Source organism: Panicum virgatum, chromosome 7N (genome assembly GCF_016808335.1).
Source record: "Panicum virgatum strain AP13 chromosome 7N, P.virgatum_v5, whole genome shotgun sequence".
In the NCBI taxonomy this organism is placed as follows: Eukaryota; Viridiplantae; Streptophyta; class Magnoliopsida; order Poales; family Poaceae; genus Panicum; species Panicum virgatum.
Window position 1 is genome coordinate 38377371 of NC_053151.1, and position 21507 is coordinate 38398877.

The 21507-nt window shown below is 48.7% G+C and overlaps 2 protein-coding genes and 1 pseudogene across 3 annotated transcripts; 1 reads left to right on the top strand and 2 right to left on the bottom strand.

Moving 5' to 3' along the window:
• The first annotated feature begins 238 nt into the window (after positions 1-238).
• On the top strand, positions 239-5305 carry LOC120681233 (annotated as a pseudogene).
• On the bottom strand, positions 1300-4756 carry LOC120683168 (zinc finger MYM-type protein 1-like). Of its 2 annotated transcripts, none has more exons than XM_039965197.1 (2): positions 4212-4756; positions 1300-4123 (listed from the first exon to the last, which is right to left on the bottom strand). In XM_039965197.1, exon 2 carries the CDS (start codon positions 4110-4112, stop codon positions 1455-1457), a length of 2658 nt encoding a protein of 885 aa, XP_039821131.1. In that variant the 5' UTR covers positions 4113-4123; positions 4212-4756; the 3' UTR covers positions 1300-1454. The 2 variants fall into 2 exon arrangements, with proteins under 2 accessions (XP_039821131.1, XP_039821132.1); XM_039965198.1 differs by having other exon boundaries at positions 1624-1777; positions 1950-4756.
• Positions 5306-16120: 10815 nt separating the features above from the next.
• Positions 16121-20171, bottom strand: LOC120681234. The gene is made up of 6 exons (XM_039962749.1): positions 20013-20171; positions 18642-18847; positions 18350-18506; positions 16870-16955; positions 16680-16765; positions 16121-16353 (listed from the first exon to the last, which is right to left on the bottom strand). The coding sequence occupies exons 1-6, from the start codon at positions 20169-20171 to the stop codon at positions 16121-16123; spliced, it is 927 nt and encodes a 308-aa protein (XP_039818683.1).
• Positions 20172-21507: the final 1336 nt, after the last annotated feature.

Genomic DNA, 21507 nt, shown 5'->3' on the forward strand with positions numbered 1-21507 from the left:
CTCGCTTTGGTCCAGTACACAAAACTGTCTTCTTCGTTCATTGTCGCTGATCTTGGAGCTTCTCAGGGCCGTCGATCCCCCAAACGTCATCCCTCCAACACGTGTCCCTTTGCCCGTGACCACCTGTCACGCCCGGAGCTGCGGCCTCGCACTGCAAAGGGCACTTCCGGCGCCGGAAAGCGGAGTGACCATCAACCCTGCAGATTCAGAACCTACGGAAAAGGCAGCACCGTTCACCATGCTGCCAGGTCGCCAACCCGTGCACCGTGCCGCCGCCGCTGGCGCGGGACCGCTCCTGCCGGCCGCCACCCGCGCGGCGGTGGCGGAGTTCGTCGCCACGGCCATCTTCGTGTTCGCCGCCGAAGGCTCCGTCTACGGCCTCTGTACGCCATCCTGATTAACACACATCACGAGCAACTCTACATGCATTCACCCTTGCCTTTTCACATTCTCGCCACGTGCACGAGGCTCCAGTTCGCCTTGGTTTGGACTTTGGAGTAGTACGAGGCTTGGTGATCTTGCGTCGCCGGATTTTGCAGGGAAGCTGTACAAGGACACGGGGACGCCGGGCGGCCTTGTCGCGGTGGCGATCGCGCACGCGCTGGCGCTGGCCGCCGCGGTGGCCGTGGCGAGCGACGCGTCGGGCGGGCACGCAACCCGGTCGTCACGTTCGGCGTGCTCGTCGGCCGACGCATCTCCTTCGGCCGCGCCGCCATCTACTTGGCCGCGCAGCTGCTCGGCGCCGTGGCCGCCGCGTTGCTTCTGACACTCGTCTCCGGAGGCACGGTAATTCTTTCGCCGCATCACATTATTTTACGCTTTGATGATCAAACGTCCTGATGAAAACTAGCTCTGAAAATCAACCTTAGTCAAAAGTTCAGTACCGTGGGACAGCACCAGGTTGTCGCGCCGTGCCAACGTTGTTAAGTTCAGAAGCATCAGGTATTCAGGTTTGCAGAACAGAACCGAACCCCTTTTTTCCCCTTTCCCTGATGGATGCCTTTCGTGTACCTACAAAAAAGTAGGAATAACCTTTAAAGAACGTAACAAATTGAATATTAAAGCGGTGGGTAGCTTACTAATACTTCCAGGCCAGACCAGAACTGCACGTCAGTATTCATGTCACATTTTTTGTTTTCGTTCGTGCTTCCAACGAACAAAGTCAGAAATGGTTGCGCGCGTGATGCATTTGCTTTTGGCGCACGCGTACGCAACATGCCCGCCACGTCTCACTCCAGGGATGCATGCCTTGTCCTTGTCCTGCAGCGCCCCGTGGGCTTCGGGCTCGGCCGGGGCGCAGCGGCGGAGCTAGGATTAAGAACTTGGGTATTCCCACAACCAAAAAAAAAAAATTCCAATGCATAGCAACAGATTTCAAATGTAGTTTGTTCACATCTAAGATAGGCATGACAGTAGGAAACAAACTAATAAGTAACAAAAAGAACTTACAAAAACTATAGTCTTCCTTTAAATCTGCGTTCCTTCATAGCTTGGAAGCGGTTGATAATGTTTTTGTCTTGAACTTGTAGAAAGAACTCCCGCTCAATAAACGTAACCAAACAATCATTCAAATATTGATCTCCAAGTTTGTTTCTCAATTTGTTCTTCACATAATTCATGACAGAAAAGACTCTTTCAACACTTGCTGTTGCTACTGGAAGCACTATCACCAACTTGAGAAGCTTGTAAACAATTTGATGTCTATCATACTTGTTTGTTTCAACAAGCTTAACAGAAAGCTCTGCAAGAGTCTTCACATTGTTGAACCTTTCATCAGCTAGCATATCATTGATGTACAAAGTAAGTGAAGTGGGCAGATGTCTCAACTCTAACAATGAGAAATCATTGGGATAAAATCCAGCAAGTTTAACCAATTTGTCTTTGTCAAAAGCAGCAAATGAATCAATAGGACTGAATGCAGCCATGCAAACTAGCAATTCTGTGTTTACCTCAGAAAATCTTTCATTAAGCTCTAGAAGTTGCCTATCAATGATGCTTAAGAACATATCAACACGATAACGGTGTAGATTCTTGATCTGGACAAAGAACCTCCTATCTCTTCCTACAGGCTTGTAGAATATGTCCATGTCTGGAATTTTGATTTTATTCTTCACACAAAATGACTCCACTTCTTTGAGGAAATCTTCCCAGCCCTGATCCTCTCGCAATTGATGCAATTGGAGCTTGGTCAAGGAAATGAGTTCTACTGCATTGACAATATCTTGATCCCTCTTCTGCAAGGCATAATTCAAGTCTGCTGTGAACCCAAGTACTGTTTGCATCAAGTGTGCCATAAAAACAAACTCATATGATCGAAATATTGTCAACATTGTTTGTGCATGTGCACACTCAACACCTTGAGAGCGATCATCACCAACCTTCGTGAGGACTTTCCTAATTGAAGGATACAAAGATAAAAGGTGCATAACAGTCTTGTAGTGAGAACCCCAACGAGTATCTCCTGGCCTACCCAATCCCATTTCTTGATTCAAACCCTTTCCCGTCTGAATGTCATCGAATTCTAGAGCTTCTAGAATTCTCTGTGCTTGTGCTTCTCGAAGCATTTGTGCCTTCTTACAGGAATTCCCAATAAGGTTCAACAAAAATCTAACTTGATCAAAGAACCAAATACAATCTGGGTTTTCCTTAGCAACTGCCACAAGAGATAACTGAAGTTGATGTGCAAAGCAGTGAACATAGAAAGCAGATGGACATTCATCCATAATGAGTTTCTTTAGACCATTAACATGACCCTTCATGTTACTAGCTCCATCATAACCTTGCCCACGTACCATGGACCAGCTCAAATTATGCTCCATCAATAATTTCTCAATTGCAATTTTAAGTGTCAAGGAAGTAGTGCTCTCAACATGAACAATACCTAAAAACCTCTCAACTACCCTTCCCTTTTTGTCAACATACCGCAAACAAAGAGCTAGTTGTTCATTTTGGTACACATCACTGGACTCATCGGCAAGAATTGCAAAATAATTACCACCAAGGTCTTCCATGAGAAGCTTAGTTGTTTCTTTGGCACAACAATTAGCAATTTGTCTTTGTATTTCAGGGGAAGTCATCTTACAATTCTTTGGGGCATTCTTCAAAACCACTCTACCAACCTCTTCAAAGTTTTTAGCTAGCATATTTAACAACTCCTTGAAATTTCCTTTGTTAAGTGAATTTTCACTTTCATCATGTCCACGAGAAGCTAGACCTTGTCGTAGAAGATACTTAGCACATTGAATAGAGTATGACAAACGAGACATATAATCAGCCTTGTCATTTTCATTTATTGTAGCAAACTTCTCAACAATTGATCTTTTAGGTGTGATGAACAAATTATATTTCTCTTGAGCCATATTGTGAAAACTATTCACAGAACCACAATGTTTAGTAATCCTGCTTTTCATATGCCAATTTCTAAAGCCCGTAGTCACAAAAGCATCTCCACCAGAAGAATTAAGTTTATGCTTGAACAAGTAACAAACAAAGCAGAATGCAGTATCTTTTTGCACACTATATTCTAGCCATCTGAATTGATGAAACCAATCAGGCACGAAGCGACGAGGTTTACCTCCAATATACCTTATAGGAAAATCATGGTCCCATGGTTGACAAGGACCTAATGCAATGAATGCCCTGATCACAGAATTCCGCTCATTAACATTATATCTTTTGATGGGAATTCTGTTTCCAGGATCATGAGATAGACGGTCAATGTCATAAATAGCTTCATCATTTGATTCATCGCCGGAGTCATCACCATCTCTGATAGGAGACCAAGTAGAAGGTTCTGTGAATTCCCCTGATCTATGCTGCTGCTGCTCCTGCTCCTCTCCCAATTCTGTGGTTGCTGTGTTAGGGTCATTGCTAGCTATCTCAAGTTCTCTGCTTGCTATCTCATGGTCAACAGATGGAATGCTTTCATTATGAACTTGACTCACAATTGTTTCCAGCACAACAGATGGCGGATCTTGAGGTTGGGCCACACTCCCTACCACCGATGTTACTGCAACTGGTTCTGGAATTGATGTGGAACCTAATTCTACTTTTCTTGTCTTCGATGCTTTTTCCCACAAACTCTTCAAATCAACGGTTTTTCTCTTCTTCATTATGCAATAATCTATAGGAAGAACAACCAGTAATGGGGATTGGGCTAAATCCAAAAGAGAAATGACCAAATCCAGCAATGGGGAATTAGGGAATTATACCTCACCAGTCACCACGCTGCAGCTAGCCGACCGCCGCTCCACCACACGCTGAGCTAGTCACCACGCTGCTTGCGACTCGCCATCACGCGGCCTGCCGCTCCGCCACGCCCTGCGCGGCTGCATCCTCTGCCTACTATCGCCACCGAGCGCCGCCGCTAGCCGCTCACGACTTGCCGGAGAAGAACCGCATGCCAGCAAGATTAGGGTTAGGGATTGAGGATTGGGGAATGGCGAAGGCGAACAGAGAGCTGAAAGTGGAGGACGGAGGACGGGCGTCACGGGCAGTCGGGGGCATATCGCCTCACGTCCGTGCGAACAGGGGAGGCCAGGGGAGGCTTACTGGGCATCGTGTGCCTTACTGGGCCATTGGGCCTTGAGCTCCTGTCTCTATAGTCTATAGGCTGATGAAATTGGCTTTGGGCTGATTTGTGTTCTAAAATGACCAATATACATTATATATTTCAGTATATGCCTATGTATACTTATGGTTGTGCAAAAAATGTTGGGTATTCCTGGGAATACCCAGGCATCTATGTAGCTCCGCCGGTGCCGGGGCGTCCACGAGCGGCACGCGCTGCTGCTCGAGGCCGCCATGACGTTCGGCCTCACGTACGCCGTGTACGCCACCGCGGTGGACCACTGGAGCCGCGGCGGCGGCGTGGGAGCGATCGCGCCGCTGGCCATCGGCTTCGTCCTGGGCGCGAACATCCTCGCCGGCGGCCCGTTCGACGGCGCGGGCGTTCGGGCCGGCGCTCGTCGGCTGGAGCTGGCGCCACCACTGGGTCTACTGGGTCGGGCCGCTGATCGGCGCCGGGCTGGCTGGCGCGCTGTACGAGTCCGTCATGGTTGAGCAGCCGTCGGAGGCGCCGGCAGCGGCTGCAGGTCCTAGGGTGCTCGCAGCCGCCGCTGAGGATTACTGAGCTGTTGCAACGTTTGTATATTATATTTGATGTGCGTGATTTCCTTGTAAATCTAGGACCGAGCTTGGTATCTGCTTCAGAGGCTCAGAGCACGCACGCGACCAGCAAAAGGTTTACATGGAACTGAGCCAAGCACAGGTTCAGGGATACTTTACCAGGCTGACCCTTTTTCCAGGGAGACATGCATGGACATACTGCTCTGATTCTGTAAGCATTGTTGCTAGACATTTGTTATGGTCCTAGACCTCCAAATCACAATAGCAAGAACACTTAGGAATTCTGGGTACAATTTTGAAGAAGAATCGGAGAGATTAGAATGGGGAACAGCAAGAACAGGGGAAGGGTTCGGAGAGAAGTCAGAGGAGGAAGAAGGCCAATGCCTTTCCGCTTTCTTCATTGATGCCGTTCCCTTCTGTTTCCTTCTCCTTTTGTATGATGGCCTGCACCGCCTACATCTTCCGGCCCACTGGGCTCACATGGCAGCCCCGTCTATGACATTCTCCCCCGCTTGAAATGCGGCTTGCCCTCAAGCCGCTACTGTTGAAGCCACCTGCTTGTTCTCTACTCATGCTGGCACTTAATGTGTGCACTGCACAAAACTCCTTCAAGCTTTGGAACCATCAAGCATGCTGGATACGGATACTATCAGTTGTATTTGAATACAGCTCACAGACTTGAATCCCACTTGGTTGAGACAGCAAGCATGTAGAGATAAGATGCTTTCTTGGGAGCACACTGATGAGATCAAATAGTCCATGGTAAGCTTCCCCAGTTTCATGCCGGTTGCTTGACTGAATATGCACGAAACTGAAGCACCAAACTGAATGGGCCAACTTGGTTGAGTTAGTAACCATGTAGACACAAGATGCTTTGTTAGGAGTACACTCTCGCCTGTTCACTAATGCCGGAGCAATCTTCTTGTCAGTTGCAAAAATGTAGTCCTCTGAAATACTTGAGTCTTGTAGTAGTTGCTGGACAAGAAATAGACATCCATCACATAGAAAAAAATCACCCAAGGAGGCCATGCCATGTGCAAACTTCTTGTTCTTTTTATTTGCACATTGCTTCCATTCAACTAGCAGCTGTAAATCACCTGGCCAAACAATCAGTGCACTGTCCCTTGACTGAACCAAGGGTGATAGAAGAAACACTCTGAAAAAATTGGCCAGAGCACCATTGCACTTGAAACTGTCCATCATGCATACACACCAAGTCAACACATCCGTTTTGGTGTTATTAATCTCATGACAACCATCAAAGAAGCAGCTGCAAGAGTTCACATAATGCAAGTTCTCTGGTATATGTCTAGTAAGACTGTAAGAGTGACACAACAGGAAACCCACACCATCTTGCGCTGGCTCAATAGATCAACATCCTTCACAAGATCTTCTTGTTTTAGTGGCCAAGATGTTAACTGTAGAACCTTCCCTCTATCAAACACCATGTGGTCACCATTACTTACTGTGGTTCTGCTGCTATGCAGTGCCCGAGATGCTGACTTTATGTGCTTTCCTCTGTCAAACACCCTTTGATCATCATTAGACATCTCCAATAGCATGGGAGAGGTATTTGAGAGCAAGCGCACTAAGGCATCAATACCAAAACACAGAGATGAAGCTTCAATTGCCAGAGCAGGTCTTGTGTTGGTGATTTCCACTATGCGGGTGGCCAGTGTGTTAGCAGGCACTAGAAGGTAGATGGCACCGCTGAGACTCAGTATCGAACACCTCACGAGCGTGCTGCACTCAAACTTGCTAACAGCCAGCAGTTGCTCTGATTTGGCTTGTACAGCCAGGAACGCGCCCCACACAGGTTGGAGTAGCGTCGAAGAACTTTCCTTGTTTCCTGTATACCCCATGTCCCAGATGACGTCCGCCTCATAGATCACACCATTGCTCATGCCCACAACTGTAGCCGCAACATGCTTTCCAACTGCTGAGCCAGAGATGCAATGTCCCGTATTGATCACCACAGAGGAAGCAAGGATAGGCAGAGTCTTAACGAGGGCCAGTCCTGCATCATGAAGATAACCTCTCCCAGATACCTCCCGCTGGTCCACCATTTCATCGAACACCTCCTGGGCACCCATGGAGAAGTTTGACGGCTTGCTGGAAACCGCCACAAAACTCGATGGGGGCATTCCTCGGGATGGAGAGGAGGTCGGTGGAGTCGACGTGGTCGTCGGCGCGTATGGTGTGGGCACCACGGCGGTGGCGCGCGCCGATGAAGGGGTCGTGGTCGGTGTCGGGGCGAAGGACTTCGGCAATGTAGTCGTGGACGCGGCCGAGGACGCTGCCGGCGTGGGCAACGCAGCTGTAAACGTGACCGAGGGTGCTGCAGGCGTGCGCGACGCAGCTGTTGTCGTGGCCATCGTCGTCGGGGCGGAGGTCGTCGAAGCCGTCGGCGAGGGCGAGTTGGTGGCCAGCGCAGCAAGCGGAGTTGGGGATGCCCGCGAAAATGGTAAAGCTGAGGATGCCGACAACCCTATCGCAGAAGCGTCAAGCGCTGCGGGCGAAGTCGGGGACGCCAGCGACGAGGTCGATGAAGGAGCCTGTGCCGCGGTCGTGGACGCGACGATCGTAGGGGCATCCGCGCCAGCGCCTCCTCCATCCTCCGTAACATCCGATCCATTCGCTTGGAAAGGGCTTCGATGGCGGCAGACTCAGAGTCCGTGGTGGTGGAAGGCGTGGAAGCCATGGCGCTCGATCTGGTGGAGAGGAAGGTGGGATTGGGGGGAAAATGGGTAGAGAAGAACAAGGCTTTGATACCAATTGTTATGGTCCTAGACCTCCAAATCACAATAGCAAGAACACTTAGGAATTCTAGGTACAATTTTGAAGAAGAATCGGAGAGATTAGAATGGGGAACAACAAGACCAGGGAAAGGGTTCGGAGAGAAGTCAGAGGAGGAAGAAGGCCAATGCCTTTCCGCTTTCTTCATTGATGCCGTTCCCTTCTGTTTCCTTCTCCTTTTGTATGATGGCCTGCACCGCCTACATCTTCCGGCCCACTGGGCTCACATGGCAGCCCCGTCTATGCAGAAAACCTATCCATCTTCCGCAAGATTTTTTCCAACTTACCTTCCAGTGTTTGAGATTCGTGCGATCTCTGCTGGCCATCCGATTTAGCTCCACCATCTCATCTTCCTCCTCCGTCTGCCCCTTCTCCATCGCCTTCCTCCTCTGACATGCGCTTCTGCGCCCTGCTCCCGCCATGCGTCGCGCGCTCCCTGCTCCCCGCCATGCATCGCCGCCACGGCCGTTTCTGCCCCGCCGCGCGTCGCCGCCCCCGCCCTACTTCCTGCGCGCCGGTGCTCCGCCCTAGAGCGTCGCCGCTGTGCGCGCATGCCCGCGCCCCAGCTCCCCGCGCCTACCCCTGCTGCGCTCCCCGCCCGCCCCACTGTTGTCGCGCCGCCGCCGCCGCCGCCTGCACCACCGCCACCACTTGCTCCGCCGCCGCCGTCGCCTGCGCCGCCGGCCGCCGCCGCCGGAGAAGATGAGGAAAAAATATTGGTTCAACATTTTTAGAATATAGATTCAACATTTTGGAAATACTAGTTCAACATTCTGTAATTGTTGAATCAACATTTTTAAAATGTTGGTTTAACATTTTTGAAATATTGGTTCAATAATTTTTTCAGTAAATTGGCCTTAGTGGGATTTTAAAGATAAGTTGCTTAAACATCTTCCACAATATGTATAGGAGCCCCCCGTCTATGACAACATTGTTCTTGTGCATCATCGATATGGGCGTTTTTAGTTTTTACTAACGGAAATGCTAGGAGTTTCGTCCGATCCATCTGACTAGGTAAATCGCGTGCTACGCCGCGCCCATTTGGAAATATGAAGCAAAATGGTTGATGCGTTAACGGTAACATATACGTATAGAGCAGGAACAGAGGTAGAGGGCGGTGCGGCGGGTTGGCTCATGGGGCGTCCCGTGGCAATAGGTTTAGACTGTCCGCACTCGTGGTGCTCTATTTTTATCCTCTAAAAAATATTTCTGTCTGATTATCGAGATTCTCTCCTCTATATGCAGGTTTCCCACACCCATCATCCTCTATATCTTCTAATCTATATCAGCTACCACCAGTGGCACCCGCTTATCATTTTTTTTCTCCTTTATCCCCCACCCGCCTCCCGTCCCTCTCTCTCTCTCTCTCTCTCTCTCTCTCTCCAGCGAGCACACCGGCCACCTCTGCCTCGTTTCCTCCACCTCCTCCTCACCTCCTCGGCTCGCCCGCGCCGATGAGTAGGCGCGGCCGGCGAGGCACAGATCAAGGCGGCGAGCTCCAGCGGTGGCCGGATTCGGGAGCGCCCTCCGCCTCCGCCGCCTCCTCACCTCCATGACTCAACCTCCCCGCGCACACCGCAAGCAGGCAAGGCCGGCGAGCCACAGATCGAGGTGGCGAGCTCCAGCGGTGGTTGAATCTGGTAGCTCCCTCCGCCTCCGCGGCCTCCTCACCTCCCCGGCTCGCCCGTCCCGTGCACGACGGCGAGCAGGCACAGCAGGCGAGGCACAGATCGAGGTGGCGAGCTCCGGCGGCGGCCGGATCCGGGCGCGCCAAGCTCCGAGCCATGGCGGCGGCCGGATCCTCTCTCCCTCTCCTCTCCTCCCCTTCCTCTTTGTCTTCCCTCCCTTCCACGCCAGCTCCTCGCGGCTCCATGCGCGGATCTGCGGGCTGCGGCGGCCAGCCCTCCACACCCTCTCCCTCCTCCCACGCCGTACCATGGCTGCGGCCGGATTCGGGCGGCACGAGCTCCATGCTCCGTGCGTGCGGGCGGGGCAGAGGAGCAAGGCACGGCGTTAGGACCGGACGCCAATTCCATGGCCTGCGTCGGACTTCCTCTGGGACACGTGTCTCTCTGGGAGCCTCCGGGTGCTCTCAGCCCTCCCTCTCCACGCTGTATAGTATATACAGTACTAGTCAGCACATGCAAAAAATCTAATCCCTCTACCTTTTTCCACCGGCCCCTGCGGCACTGCACATTTCTTCTCCATTATCTTCTTCCTTTCCATTTGATGCCCCTCTGTCTCTAGCCATAGCTGCTCACTACTACTGCACAGCCCCTCGAGGAGCCCCCCCACGGGTGGCAGCGCGTAAGGGAGGTCGTGGAAGCTCCGGGCCAGTAGTGCGCCCCGTGCGGGTGGCGGCGCACGAGGGTGGCCCGCGGGAGCTTCGGGAGGGGGGAGAGGAGGCGCGAGGCCAACGGTGAGCCCCGGGAGAGCCCTGGCGTAGCAGCACATGAGGCTGGTGGCGAGCTCCGGACCGGCGGCGGGATATCGGGGGCGGCGAGACCCCATGGTGCTGCGTAGACTTTTTTAATTGTTGCAATGGTTGATTCGAGATGTTGAGGTAAAGTAACATGTTACCATGGGGGTGTACTTGTTGCAGGTTGATTTCATGGAGGCAGTTTATTTTTCATGCTACACCTGCATGAATTTAATGTTGCGGTAGTCTTAGTTTGATGTTGCATGAATCTGAATGGATGTTGCATGAAACAAAGCTATGATGTTGCGGTGGGAGTTTTACTCTTTTGCATCAATATGTGTTTGATGTGTTTCAGTACGTGTTTTTGATGTTGCAAACATTGATTTTTTGTTGTTGTAATAGTGTTTATCAATGTTGCAATAGAGCGTCAGGTGGGAAATTTCCGTGGGTCGTCCGGTCGCTAGTCTGGGCACTAGCTGTGCTGTTTTATTGAAAGGGAAAGCCTTTTTTTTCCTTGAAAGGAGATTCACTATGTTTTTCTTGCTTTCAAGAAAATGTCACAGTATAAAGCTGGGACTGCACTCGGGTCCAAATGTCAGCGGGTGAGTCCCTCTGTAGTACTACAGAGGAGACCCATCCAAAGATGGGGGTTGCTCAGGTGGGAGATGAAAGCACTGCAGATGCACAAAAGTCTATTGTAACCAAGAACTGGATCTCAACAATGTCAGAAACTAGAATGGGATTGTAGAGAAGTTGCTCAACCGGGCCTCCATCCTCTCCAACAGCTCGACACCTCCTGATCACCCTACCCATTAATCGGAAATCAATGACTTCTAATATAAGGAAAACCATTTTTAGCAATTTTTTTATGATGTCTTCATATTCTTGTTTCAGTTTTTTTTGTTGCCCATATTTAAGGGAGGTCTTTATTATTATGCTAGGAAGAGAAGGAAAGATAAACTTACACCAGTCAAAGAAGGAAGTCTGACATTATTTCTTATAGACATATATTTAGATACTTTTAAGTGATTTTTATTGATGCTATCTTTGGGGCAAAAATGCTACTCTCTCTATCCAAAAGGACGCATTCATATCTTTCTATGTTAATAAAATAAATTTTTTTATTGATTGTTGGCCATATATCTACGAAGTTTCTATTAATTGTGTCATAAATATAGAAATGTATCTAACCCCTTAAAGTTATTTTTTTCTTATATTGAATAAATGTAAGCTCAGCTACACATAGCATGAAGTAGTGGGTATTAGAGACTTCATAATGTAAAGAGTAATAATGAAGCATTATGATGAAATATATGAACAAGAGGGTCCTTATTTTTGTATGGGGCTTCAGTACTTTAGCTAGGCACATGAGATACGCAGTTTTTACCATAAGTACATTAGGGATGAATCTAATTTTCATTTAGGTCATGTTTAGTTCCCAAAAAATTTTGCACATTACCCGTCACATCGAATCTTCGGACACATGTATGGAGCATTAAATGTAATTGAAAAAATAACTAATTATACTGTCGGTACCCCAGAACTGGGGTACCCCCTCTTGCTGTGTCTAGGCAAGAGCCTTAGTAGTCATCCTTGACTACAACCAAACAGCCGGACCCCTGCGGTCCGAAGTCCTGTCCTCCCGACAATGGTCCGGACCCGTTCCACGGCCGGGGAAGGTCCGGGGACGCCACGTGTCCCAGGAGAGACAGGCGCTCAAGCGCAAGCAGCCGGGGCTCCGGACCTCCCGAGGAGTCCGGACCCCCGCGGGGCCCCGGACCCCTCATAGGGTCCCGGACCCCCCGCATAGCAATCGGACCCCTCTCCAAGGGAAGGTTTCGACGCCCCGCCTCAGGATGGTCCGGGGCCGACACGTGTATGAGGCCCTTGGTCTCCATATTGAGGTCCACCTACCTTCGCATTCATTGCGGTAGGTGGACGTCCGCATTGATATAGCAGAAGCCGAGGCGTTTGACTAGCCAGGGGACACTATTGATCGCGTATTACCAAGGTAGTGGGGGCACTGGCGCCGCCCACACCGCGTCTGCCAGTCTGCCGTAACAGATGGATACGACGGCTCGGCTTCGCCCTTTATGACGCTACATAATAGCCTCAGCAGGCCACGCCGCAAGCTACGCTACTCCAACGGGCACCTAGCTGACGGGACAAGAGAAGACCCCCCTGAGTCAGAAGAGCAGCAGTACGCCTATCGGAGGAAAAGATTCGCTACCGCGGTAGCCACAGTCACGTTGGGCCCACCTGTCGGGGCATCAACGTCCTATGTATCCGTTCCCCCTTGATCTATAAAAGGGGGAGCGCCGCTAGCAGACCTCAAGCTGGGCAAGAGCCAAGGCCAACAGAGGATAGGTTCATACACACCACCAAGAACAATACATCTCCCAGTGGACGTAGGGTATTACGCTCCGGCGGCCCGAACCACTCTAAATCGTGTGTTCTTGAGTCCTTGTCTCAGCGTAGATCCAGCCCCGTCGCCTAGTACTTCCCCGAGTACTCTCTCACTGGGAATAGGCGGGTGCGTTCCGCCACCCGGCTGTGGGTACCCTTAGAACCCCACAACATTTTGGCGCCGTCCGTGGGGAGCGTCAGGCGCAGGTTGGATCTTCAGGCCTCTGGGCTGTGTTCTTCCTCTGCAACGACGAACTTGAAGATGAAGGAAGGCAGGGCCACACTCACTCCACCTGTCTTGGCACCGGCGCGGCAACGCCCTCGGTGCGGCGGCGCACGACAGCGACGCCTGCTGTGCGTCGCCACTGCGACACCTCGGAGCCGGCGTAGCGGCGCACAACGGAGGCGCCGCTGGGCGCTGCTGCCCCTACGTCGACTCAAGGTTTTCTCTCAAGCAACGGCCACACCTCCTCTGCGGTGGCATGGTGTTGGCTCAAGGCTTCCTCTCAACATGGAGCCTGGAGCCGACGGCCATCCCGGAGGAAGTGGACCGTGTCGTCCTGCCGTCTCCAGCACCGGAGATCCGCCTCAGCGTTGCTCGGTGCTGCTGCAGACAGGACCCCGCCGCCTCGCGCGGGGGCCCCTGGCACTAGCACCAAGGACAAGCCGGCGAACGACCGCACTTCTCCACGCGTCGCACCGGTCCATCTGCTGCGCAAGGGCTCTGGTTTCCATCGGCAACGGCGACGGCAGGGGGAGGGGGCCTCTTCCATTCAAAGCCAAAGAATTTGTCTCATGCCATGTAAGCATGTGACAGCTCTTAGGCAAGGAGGGGTCCCCCGAGCTCCCGAGGTGATGCTGGATGATGCGGTTCAGGCACGTCCAGGACGCCTTCACCTCCGAAGAAGAACACGCTGTATAGCATGCAGCCGTAGGTTACTCCTAAGAAAAGACTAAGAGAATTCCTCCTTTGTAATAACGTGGCGCCTATGTGTGTGTCCAGAGCAGTCAAGGTCCGACCTTGTAAACCCGACCTCTGGCCCTATCACACAAACAGGCAAAAAACGGTCCGGAGCGGTGGAGGTCCGACCTCGTAATCCCGACCTCTGATGTATACCGTGACAACCACAATAATAAAGGAGATTTTCTTTCTCAGTTTTACCTAGGCTCCGCCCTGGGTTACATTTATTCGCCTTGGTTTAACTATTCTTTCCTCTTGAACGGAGTTTCCCTTGTTGCTAACAATTCAAGTTAAGTTGCTGGCTTGTGGTCAGGTGAAGACACCCCTTCTAGCTGGAAGGCAGTCCGGACCCCTAAGGACCTGCTCTGGAGAAGTGGTATTTGTATCCTGGGGTAGAGAAGTTCCGCGTGGCTTAGCCTGGTAATGTACCCTAAGTTTACGTACTTCACTACCCTGTTACAAATACTCTAGTATCCAGGACTGCTGTCTTTAGAGGTCCCGGGCTCTCTTCTAGTATAAGGCTTGGTTTCTTGCACCTTACTGTGAGGTCCGGTAACATACTTCATCGGATTGTCGACAAAAGCCGGGTCCGGGAAGTGGTGCTTGCTCCCTGAGCGATCCGAAGTCTGTGTAGCCGCTTAGCTTGGTTCCGTACCCTAAGCCTACACCTTCGACGCCCCATGGAGAGCGCTCTAGTACCTAAACCTGGCAACAGGCCTACCGGCCTCAAGGGTCCGGGATGCCCGCACTCTCCAAAAGCACACCAACGCAATCAAGTTGCGTAGGAACACATCACGGTGGTGGCCCCACCCGCGGGTTCGTACCTCTCCCGAGGTGGGCCCGGGGGCCACTGTCGGTACCCCAGAACTGGGGTACCCCCTCTTGCTGTGTCTAGGCAAGAGCCTTAGTAGTCATCCTTGACTACAACCAAACAGCCGGACCCCTGCGGTCCGAAGTCCTGTCCTCCCGACAATGGTCCGGACCCGTTCCACGGCCGGGGAAGGTCCGGGGATGCCACGTGTCCCAGGAGAGACAGGCGCTCAAGCGCAAGCAGCCGGGGCTCCGGACCTCCCGAGGAGTCCGGACCCCCGCGGGGCCCCGGACCCCTCATAGGGTCCCGGACCCCCCGCATAGCAATCGGACCCCTCTCCAAGGGAAGGTTTCGACGCCCCGCCTCAGGATGGTCCGGGGCCGACACGTGTATGAGGCCCTTGGTCTCCATATTGAGGTCCACCTACCTTCGCATTCATTGCGGTAGGTGGACGTCCGCATTGATATAGCAGAAGCCGAGGCGTTTGACTAGCCAGGGGACACTATTGATCGCGTATTACCAAGGTAGTGGGGGCACTGGCGCCGCCCACGCCGCGTCTGCCAGTCTGCCGTAACAGATGGATACGACGGTTCGACTTCGCCCTTTATGACGCTACATAATAGCCTCAGCAGGCCACGCCGCAAGCTACGCTACTCCAACGGGCACCTAGCTGACGGGACAAGAGAAGACCCCTCTGAGTCAGAAGAGCAGCAGTACGCCTATCGGAGGAAAAGATTCGCTACCGCGATAGCCACAGTCACGTTGGGCCCACCTGTCGGGGCATCAACGTCCTATGTATCCGTTCCCCCTTGATCTATAAAAGGGGGAGCGCCGCTAGCAGACCTCAAGCTGGGCAAGAGCCAAGGCCAACAGAGGATAGGTTCATACACACCACCAAGAACAATACATCTCCCAGTGGACGTAGGGTATTACGCTCCGGCGGCCCGAACCACTCTAAATCGTGTGTTCTTGAGTCCTTGTCTCAGCGTAGATCCAGCCCCGTCGCCTAGTACTTCCCCGAGTACTCCCTCACTGGGAATAGGCGGGTGCGTTCCGCCACCCGGCTGTGGGTACCCTTAGAACCCCACAACATATACAGTCTAACTGATTAGTACGAGCTGAATCTTTTAAGTCTAATTAGTCCATAATTGGACATTATTTGTCAAGTAACAACAAAATGTGCTACAGTACCAAAACCCAAACTTTTTCACCAACTAAACACATAGGTTCCTTTTGGTTTCTTATGTGTTCTTTATGCGAGGCCATTGTGGCTTGATATAATATAAAGTTGATCTTTGTTGAATACAAACTAAATTGAACATATATAATATATAGACACACATCAAAGTGAAAGTAAACATTATATTGTAATTTGTAGCCTCCAAATGCATAAACCAGTTAATACCAGTAAACACATAGAGTTTGAAGAGTTAAATAAGGCTACAACTATCATAAGTAAAAAAAACAAGAAAAAGAGATAGATGGTGACAAGTATCTACTACAACCCTTTCACTGCACGCGAAGATGCACTAAAAACAACACACGACACACTTGAGTGGTCAATGTCCAAGAACTTTTTGATTCACCATTTTAATGCTATTCATGTGGAGGAGCATCTATAGGAGAAGTGGTTGGAGAAGTGGTTGAAGTCATTGTGGTCGATGCCGTGCTTCTTGATCCATGACTGTGCTGCATCGTACAGAGAAGCAATATGCTTTTGGTCATCCGAGTTTGGATTAACCCACACTTTGGGATCTAGCCTGAATGTTGCAAGGCCGAACGGGGCAAGCACCACATGATTGGAGTCGTGCACACTATCTAAAGACACAATGCCTGCAAGAATCAACATATTATATTTTGTCACAAATTATTATAGTTCATTTTGTTGCTAAAATAGAAAGAAGTAATGTTGTTTAATATTTTCTCTTCCACACATAAGCATTTCAAAATAAGTTTTTACTACTATATGAGATGTTAGTGACAAAATGTGCATTTAGAGATAAGATATAATATGTGTTGTTGTTTTGGAGAAATAAAAAGGGATTCAAAAACATACAAGAGGAACTTCATGGCTTAGTACATCAGTGAGACCCAAAAAATGCGTGCGACTGAGCTATAGACACACAAACATGCCACCACATTTTATCATTGTTGCATACCTTCAGATGTTGAGAGGTTATGGTATGTCAAAAAGCAAGTATTCAGATCTTTTCGATTTTTCGCAGGGATATGACTTGTTGGATACCTAGAGAACAAGATAAGAATGTAAAATAATCAGTAGGCAAACAACATATATGAACTGATATATTTGCACCTTAAGCTAAAAAGTAAGTGATTATAAAAAGTTACCAATAAACTGACATCCAACTTGATGGTGAGAGCTCTAAGCTGTTCAAAGATGTTATGAAAGGCCATTTAGTGTATAGCTCGTACACCTAAATACATGAGAAAGAAAGGAAATCAGGGAGATCACATAGAAAATAGGAATTTCAATGGACCCTAGACATATTTACACTTATTATTAGGTCTAAATTCGCTATACTTTAGAGGACTTTTTTGTGATTATGCAAAAAGTATAACAACTCTTGATATTTTCTCTTAAAAATAGATATATTTGGTGATCGTAGGATCCAGATCGAACGAACCGTTCCTCGCATCATTCCCTATATATACTCCCCTCCTCTTCCGCCATCCCTACCCCTAACCCTACCCACTATATCGCCGCCTCCGCCACCCCACCCACATGTTCTATGCCCAAATTGATCCTAGTGCAGGCAAGATCCATCAACAGGACCAACCCTGGCTACAACTAAAACCATCCAAGAGATAGACGATGGTGTCACTCCTCACCGCTCCCCATGATGATTATCGCCTTCTTCTCTTGTTCCGGTGAGTTTCATATCCCAAACCAACATCTGCAACGACTTGATGGAATCAGAAATTAAAGTCCACCTAGATCCAACCTCTTATTCCTCCAACCTTTAATTTTTATGTGCTCCACCAAACTAAAGCATGCAAAATCACTATCAGTGGTGCTCAACCTTGACCGGTACGTAAGTTCTAGTTTCCCCTGCTGCTCTCTCTTGACGCTCGCTTAGATCGAAGCTCGTGACAGTGGCACTTATGCCCATCTTGATTCAAAAATTTCCATTTCCCCATACCCTTTGTTGTCTTTACACCCACGCCCCACCAGATCCAAGCTACCAACATCACCGCTAGAGATGCACCACCTTGATTCAATCTCGTTTGCGCCACTGCTCTACCTTTTCCCCCCTATAATCTACAATACACAATATCAGATTCAGCTATATCTTTGTCGGTGATACCCTACCTTGATCTGAACTCTTTTTTCCCCGCCACCCTTTTTCCTTCTACTTCCAAAATTGAAGCGAGCAACACCATTTTTGATCCTCATAGAAGCACAAATCAACATCCTCATGGGAGATCTAATCCCAAATTCTTCGATCTATTTGATGAGATCTTAACATATTCTTCTTTTTCTGAAAAATAAATCTTGTGGTAGATATATAGAAACCTTTTAAGTTTATGAAGTTATACATTAATTTGTCAAATTATGCAATGCTAATTTATTATTTCCATCCGACATATGCAGGGGGTGACAAGAGAGGCAGCCAGGCAGCTACATCTGAAGCTGTTAGCACTACATGCTTTGCAAGGGGGTATATATCCTTCAAGTATTTAGAACCTGACTCAACTTATGAATGGAAACCGGACAAGGCTTAGGTGACGTTCAAATGATTAAGTGCAAAAATTTGGAGAAAAAAAAGTGAATAATAGAGAGACAGATTTGAGCTATTGGACCACATACCTTGTCTACGAAAGGTACCCTTTCGTAAGGGGAGTCAGGTTCAAAATACTTGAAGACCAACTCCCCCTTGCTTTCAACTCCGACCTTGGACATGTTTGGTGGCGTCTGATATCCATGACTCCAATCTATTGCACCATGCTGGTTGTATGCGTTGAACCTTGTATCATACACCATGTTGCAGTCATCATAACAATCGAGAGTTTCCGAAACAATCATGTAAGCAACAACTTTCCTTTCTTTTAATTTCCAGTTATATACAAAACATTGCTGGATACATATACTAGCTGCATACCTATTTGAAGCAGGAACATTTGTCGCGTTGGTGTACAGTTCCATGGCTGAAAGATACGGCACAAAGTATTGCTCTATTGTCTCACCCGGAGCAATGCACACTGAAGTACCAACACCACAGGCACTCCACTTATAGAATGAATTCCAAAGATCTCCAAGGTAGAAATATTTGACTCCATATCCAATGTTTCCATTATAGTCGTTTGGCTGCACTCACAAATAAGAGTTAAAATTTGTTTCGCTACCATGTCTTAAGATACAAAAAGTGCATCCAAGTAATATGTATAAATATACCTCCGACGCAGCTGATTCTGAATACATTGTGTCTCTCTAAAAGAAATAATCATGGGATTCTCATATATAGCTTTAGCCTTTACTGAGTCGGTGTCCATGTGAACACAATTAAGCTAGTTATCTGTCCATGCTAATGTTACTTTGTCCACGACCGTTTCAGTTTTTTTTTGTGAATCCATTTTAGAGGATCTCTTTTGGGATGTTCCTATTAATTATGACAGCAAGAATGGGAATGCAAATGCATTTTGTTTTTTGGGGTTACAGGGAAGGTAGTGGGGATTGAAACATCTATTGAGCTGCATAATCAAATCAAGAAGAGGGGCAAAGTGATGATTACTTGCTGTCACCTGGGTTCGTATTGAACAAATGCATATCTTTTGAATCAATTAGCACATATCTTATATCAAGGGAAGGGATGCACCATAACGTGAAGATGTAACAGTAAGTACGAAAGGGATAGTGATGTGAATGTCACGTGAGGTCCTTCTGTTTGGATCTAGTGCAGTCTAACCAAATGTTACTGTTGCCATGGAAAAAAAGGGGGGTGTAAATTCTAGATGAAAAAAAATCAATGCACTAAATGCAGAAATGGAATTGTCGCGATCAAAGAGGTATGATGGCCCCACCATATATAAGGTAAGACCCTCATCATAACCCTTCTAATTCAAATGATTGCGCAAGGAACGGTCGGATGACGTCCTCATAAAGGTGTAACGGATACTACCCGGTACTATGTTTTGCGCCTAAAGCATTTTGAATCTGAACTTTACATACAAATCGGAGGATACACCGACAAACCCACAAATTAATAAACATAAAAGCAAGATGGATTGTGAATAAAGCATGATCTTGAAGTGGGAACCATGCACCCTTTGCAAATCGATAAGCTCAGATATCTAGTTTTATCCACATAGCCCTTGCAAATCAGATGCAAGGTCAAACAAAAGAGGCAATATATCCAGATCAAAGATAGTAGAGAGTAAGGGAGTGAGAAATTTGACAAAAAGCACGAGTTCACGACACAAGGAGGAGGGGAATTCAGCAACCAAAAATAAAAGTTAGCTCAAGATATGCTTACCTGTGGAAAATAGTAGGGTGCCATAGGAACCCTATGTGCCTTAACAATTGGAGTCACACTGTCAAGAAAGCACCTCAGATTGGAATGTGTCTCCACCGTCTCATCGAAAGCAGCACTAGCTTCCCCTTGAATGCTAGCACTAGAACTAGAACCCGCCATCTCCCCACTCGACCCCAAAATCCTCTGCGCTACAGTACACCTTGGTCCTAGTTATATGTCTTGGGCCTTGAGAGAGAGCACAAAGGCAAATAAACCAGCCAAAGCCTATGTCGGGAGCGCTTAGCTACCTGGATGGAGGTGTGTGCTCAGGTTTTTGCTGGGGAGGAGGAGCCTAGGCCTGGGCATATTTGCATATCTGCCATCAACGCTTTCTAAACAATTATTCTATCTCTAGCCTCCACCCCTCCAAGGATATGCTAGCTCTTAATTACCTGCCAACTTGGTAGCCATGGCCTATTGATTTTCCTTGGCTCGGCTATGTTAGTTTGGGATATTGCTGAAGTGGCTTTTTTAGACCTTTCTTCCAAAATTAGTTTTGGCTTTTCGTCATTTTATGCCGTGAAAAGGCGTGATGAACAATGTGACCTTGCAGACATGAGGACCACCATTTTGGAAGAATAAATATATCCACTTTGGAAAAGAGAAAAAAAGGTTGCCATGGGTAAGGACTATGACGTTGGATCAGTACGTGTACGGCTCGGTTTTGTTTGTGTGGCTTGTGTGTTTTTCATGCTCACTTGATGCGTCCTACGTGGACCGTGGTATGTTTCTTGGCTTGTATAGGACCGAAAGTAAAATATGTGTGCTCATATACTCGTCCAAGGCAAAATGAAGCTGTCTAATCGCCGCTTATGGCTTTTGCTATTTCTGGTTTTAAAAGGGCAATGGCTTGCTTTTCTTTCCTTTTTTGAAACTTTATTTTTACCTTTCTAAGTTTTGTAGGTGGATTATTCCTCATTAACTTCAGATCAATATATATTGTACTCTGAACGCTATAGTATACAAAAACGGAAACCTGGACTCTTCTCTATATATGGATCGAGTAGCTCACGTGAAAAGAAATACGTAGTGGAATTATGCCACGGAAGGAGCTACGGAGTATGTTTGGGGGCAAGTAGTAGTCAAACTTTACACATCATCTTGCAGCCCAAAAGGCTAAATCCTCCGGGATAGAGAAACGCGTTGCAGCCCTGAAGCCCCTAGGATTGTCAAAATGCGTAATACTTGTGCTCGATGTGTGAGCAAAGTGTGCCCGGAAAACCGGCTGAAGCAAAAGCTTTTCCATCTTCCTTTTTTTTCATTGAGAGTGGAAACTGTGGTCTTTGGACGTTCCTCCGTTCCTCCCGCATCCGCAGGCGGCTGACGCGCAAGAAACCGAAAAACGGCAGCCGACCGTCAGCTGGGCCGGGAGTTATTATATTTGAAAAAATGGGCCACCGATGCTTTCTTCCTCTCAACGAACAGCCCACCAACCCACCATGCCCAACAAATACGG

Excerpts from the sequence above, each read along its gene's own strand:
- LOC120683168 (XM_039965197.1), bottom strand. The coding sequence starts at position 4,112 with ATGAAGAAGAGAAAAACCGTTGATTTGAAGAGTTTGTGGGAAAAAGCA.
- LOC120681234 (XM_039962749.1), bottom strand. The coding sequence starts at position 20,171 with ATGGCGGGTTCTAGTTCTAGTGCTAGCATTCAAGGGGAAGCTAGTGCT. Across the intron at positions 16,956-18,349 it reads GGGTACCTTTCGTAGACAAG|GTGTACGAGCTATACACTAA; the intron begins GTATGTGGTCCA and ends TCATGTATTTAG. Across the intron at positions 16,354-16,679 it reads TAACCTCTCAACATCTGAAG|GCATTGTGTCTTTAGATAGT; the intron begins GTATGCAACAAT and ends TGATTCTTGCAG.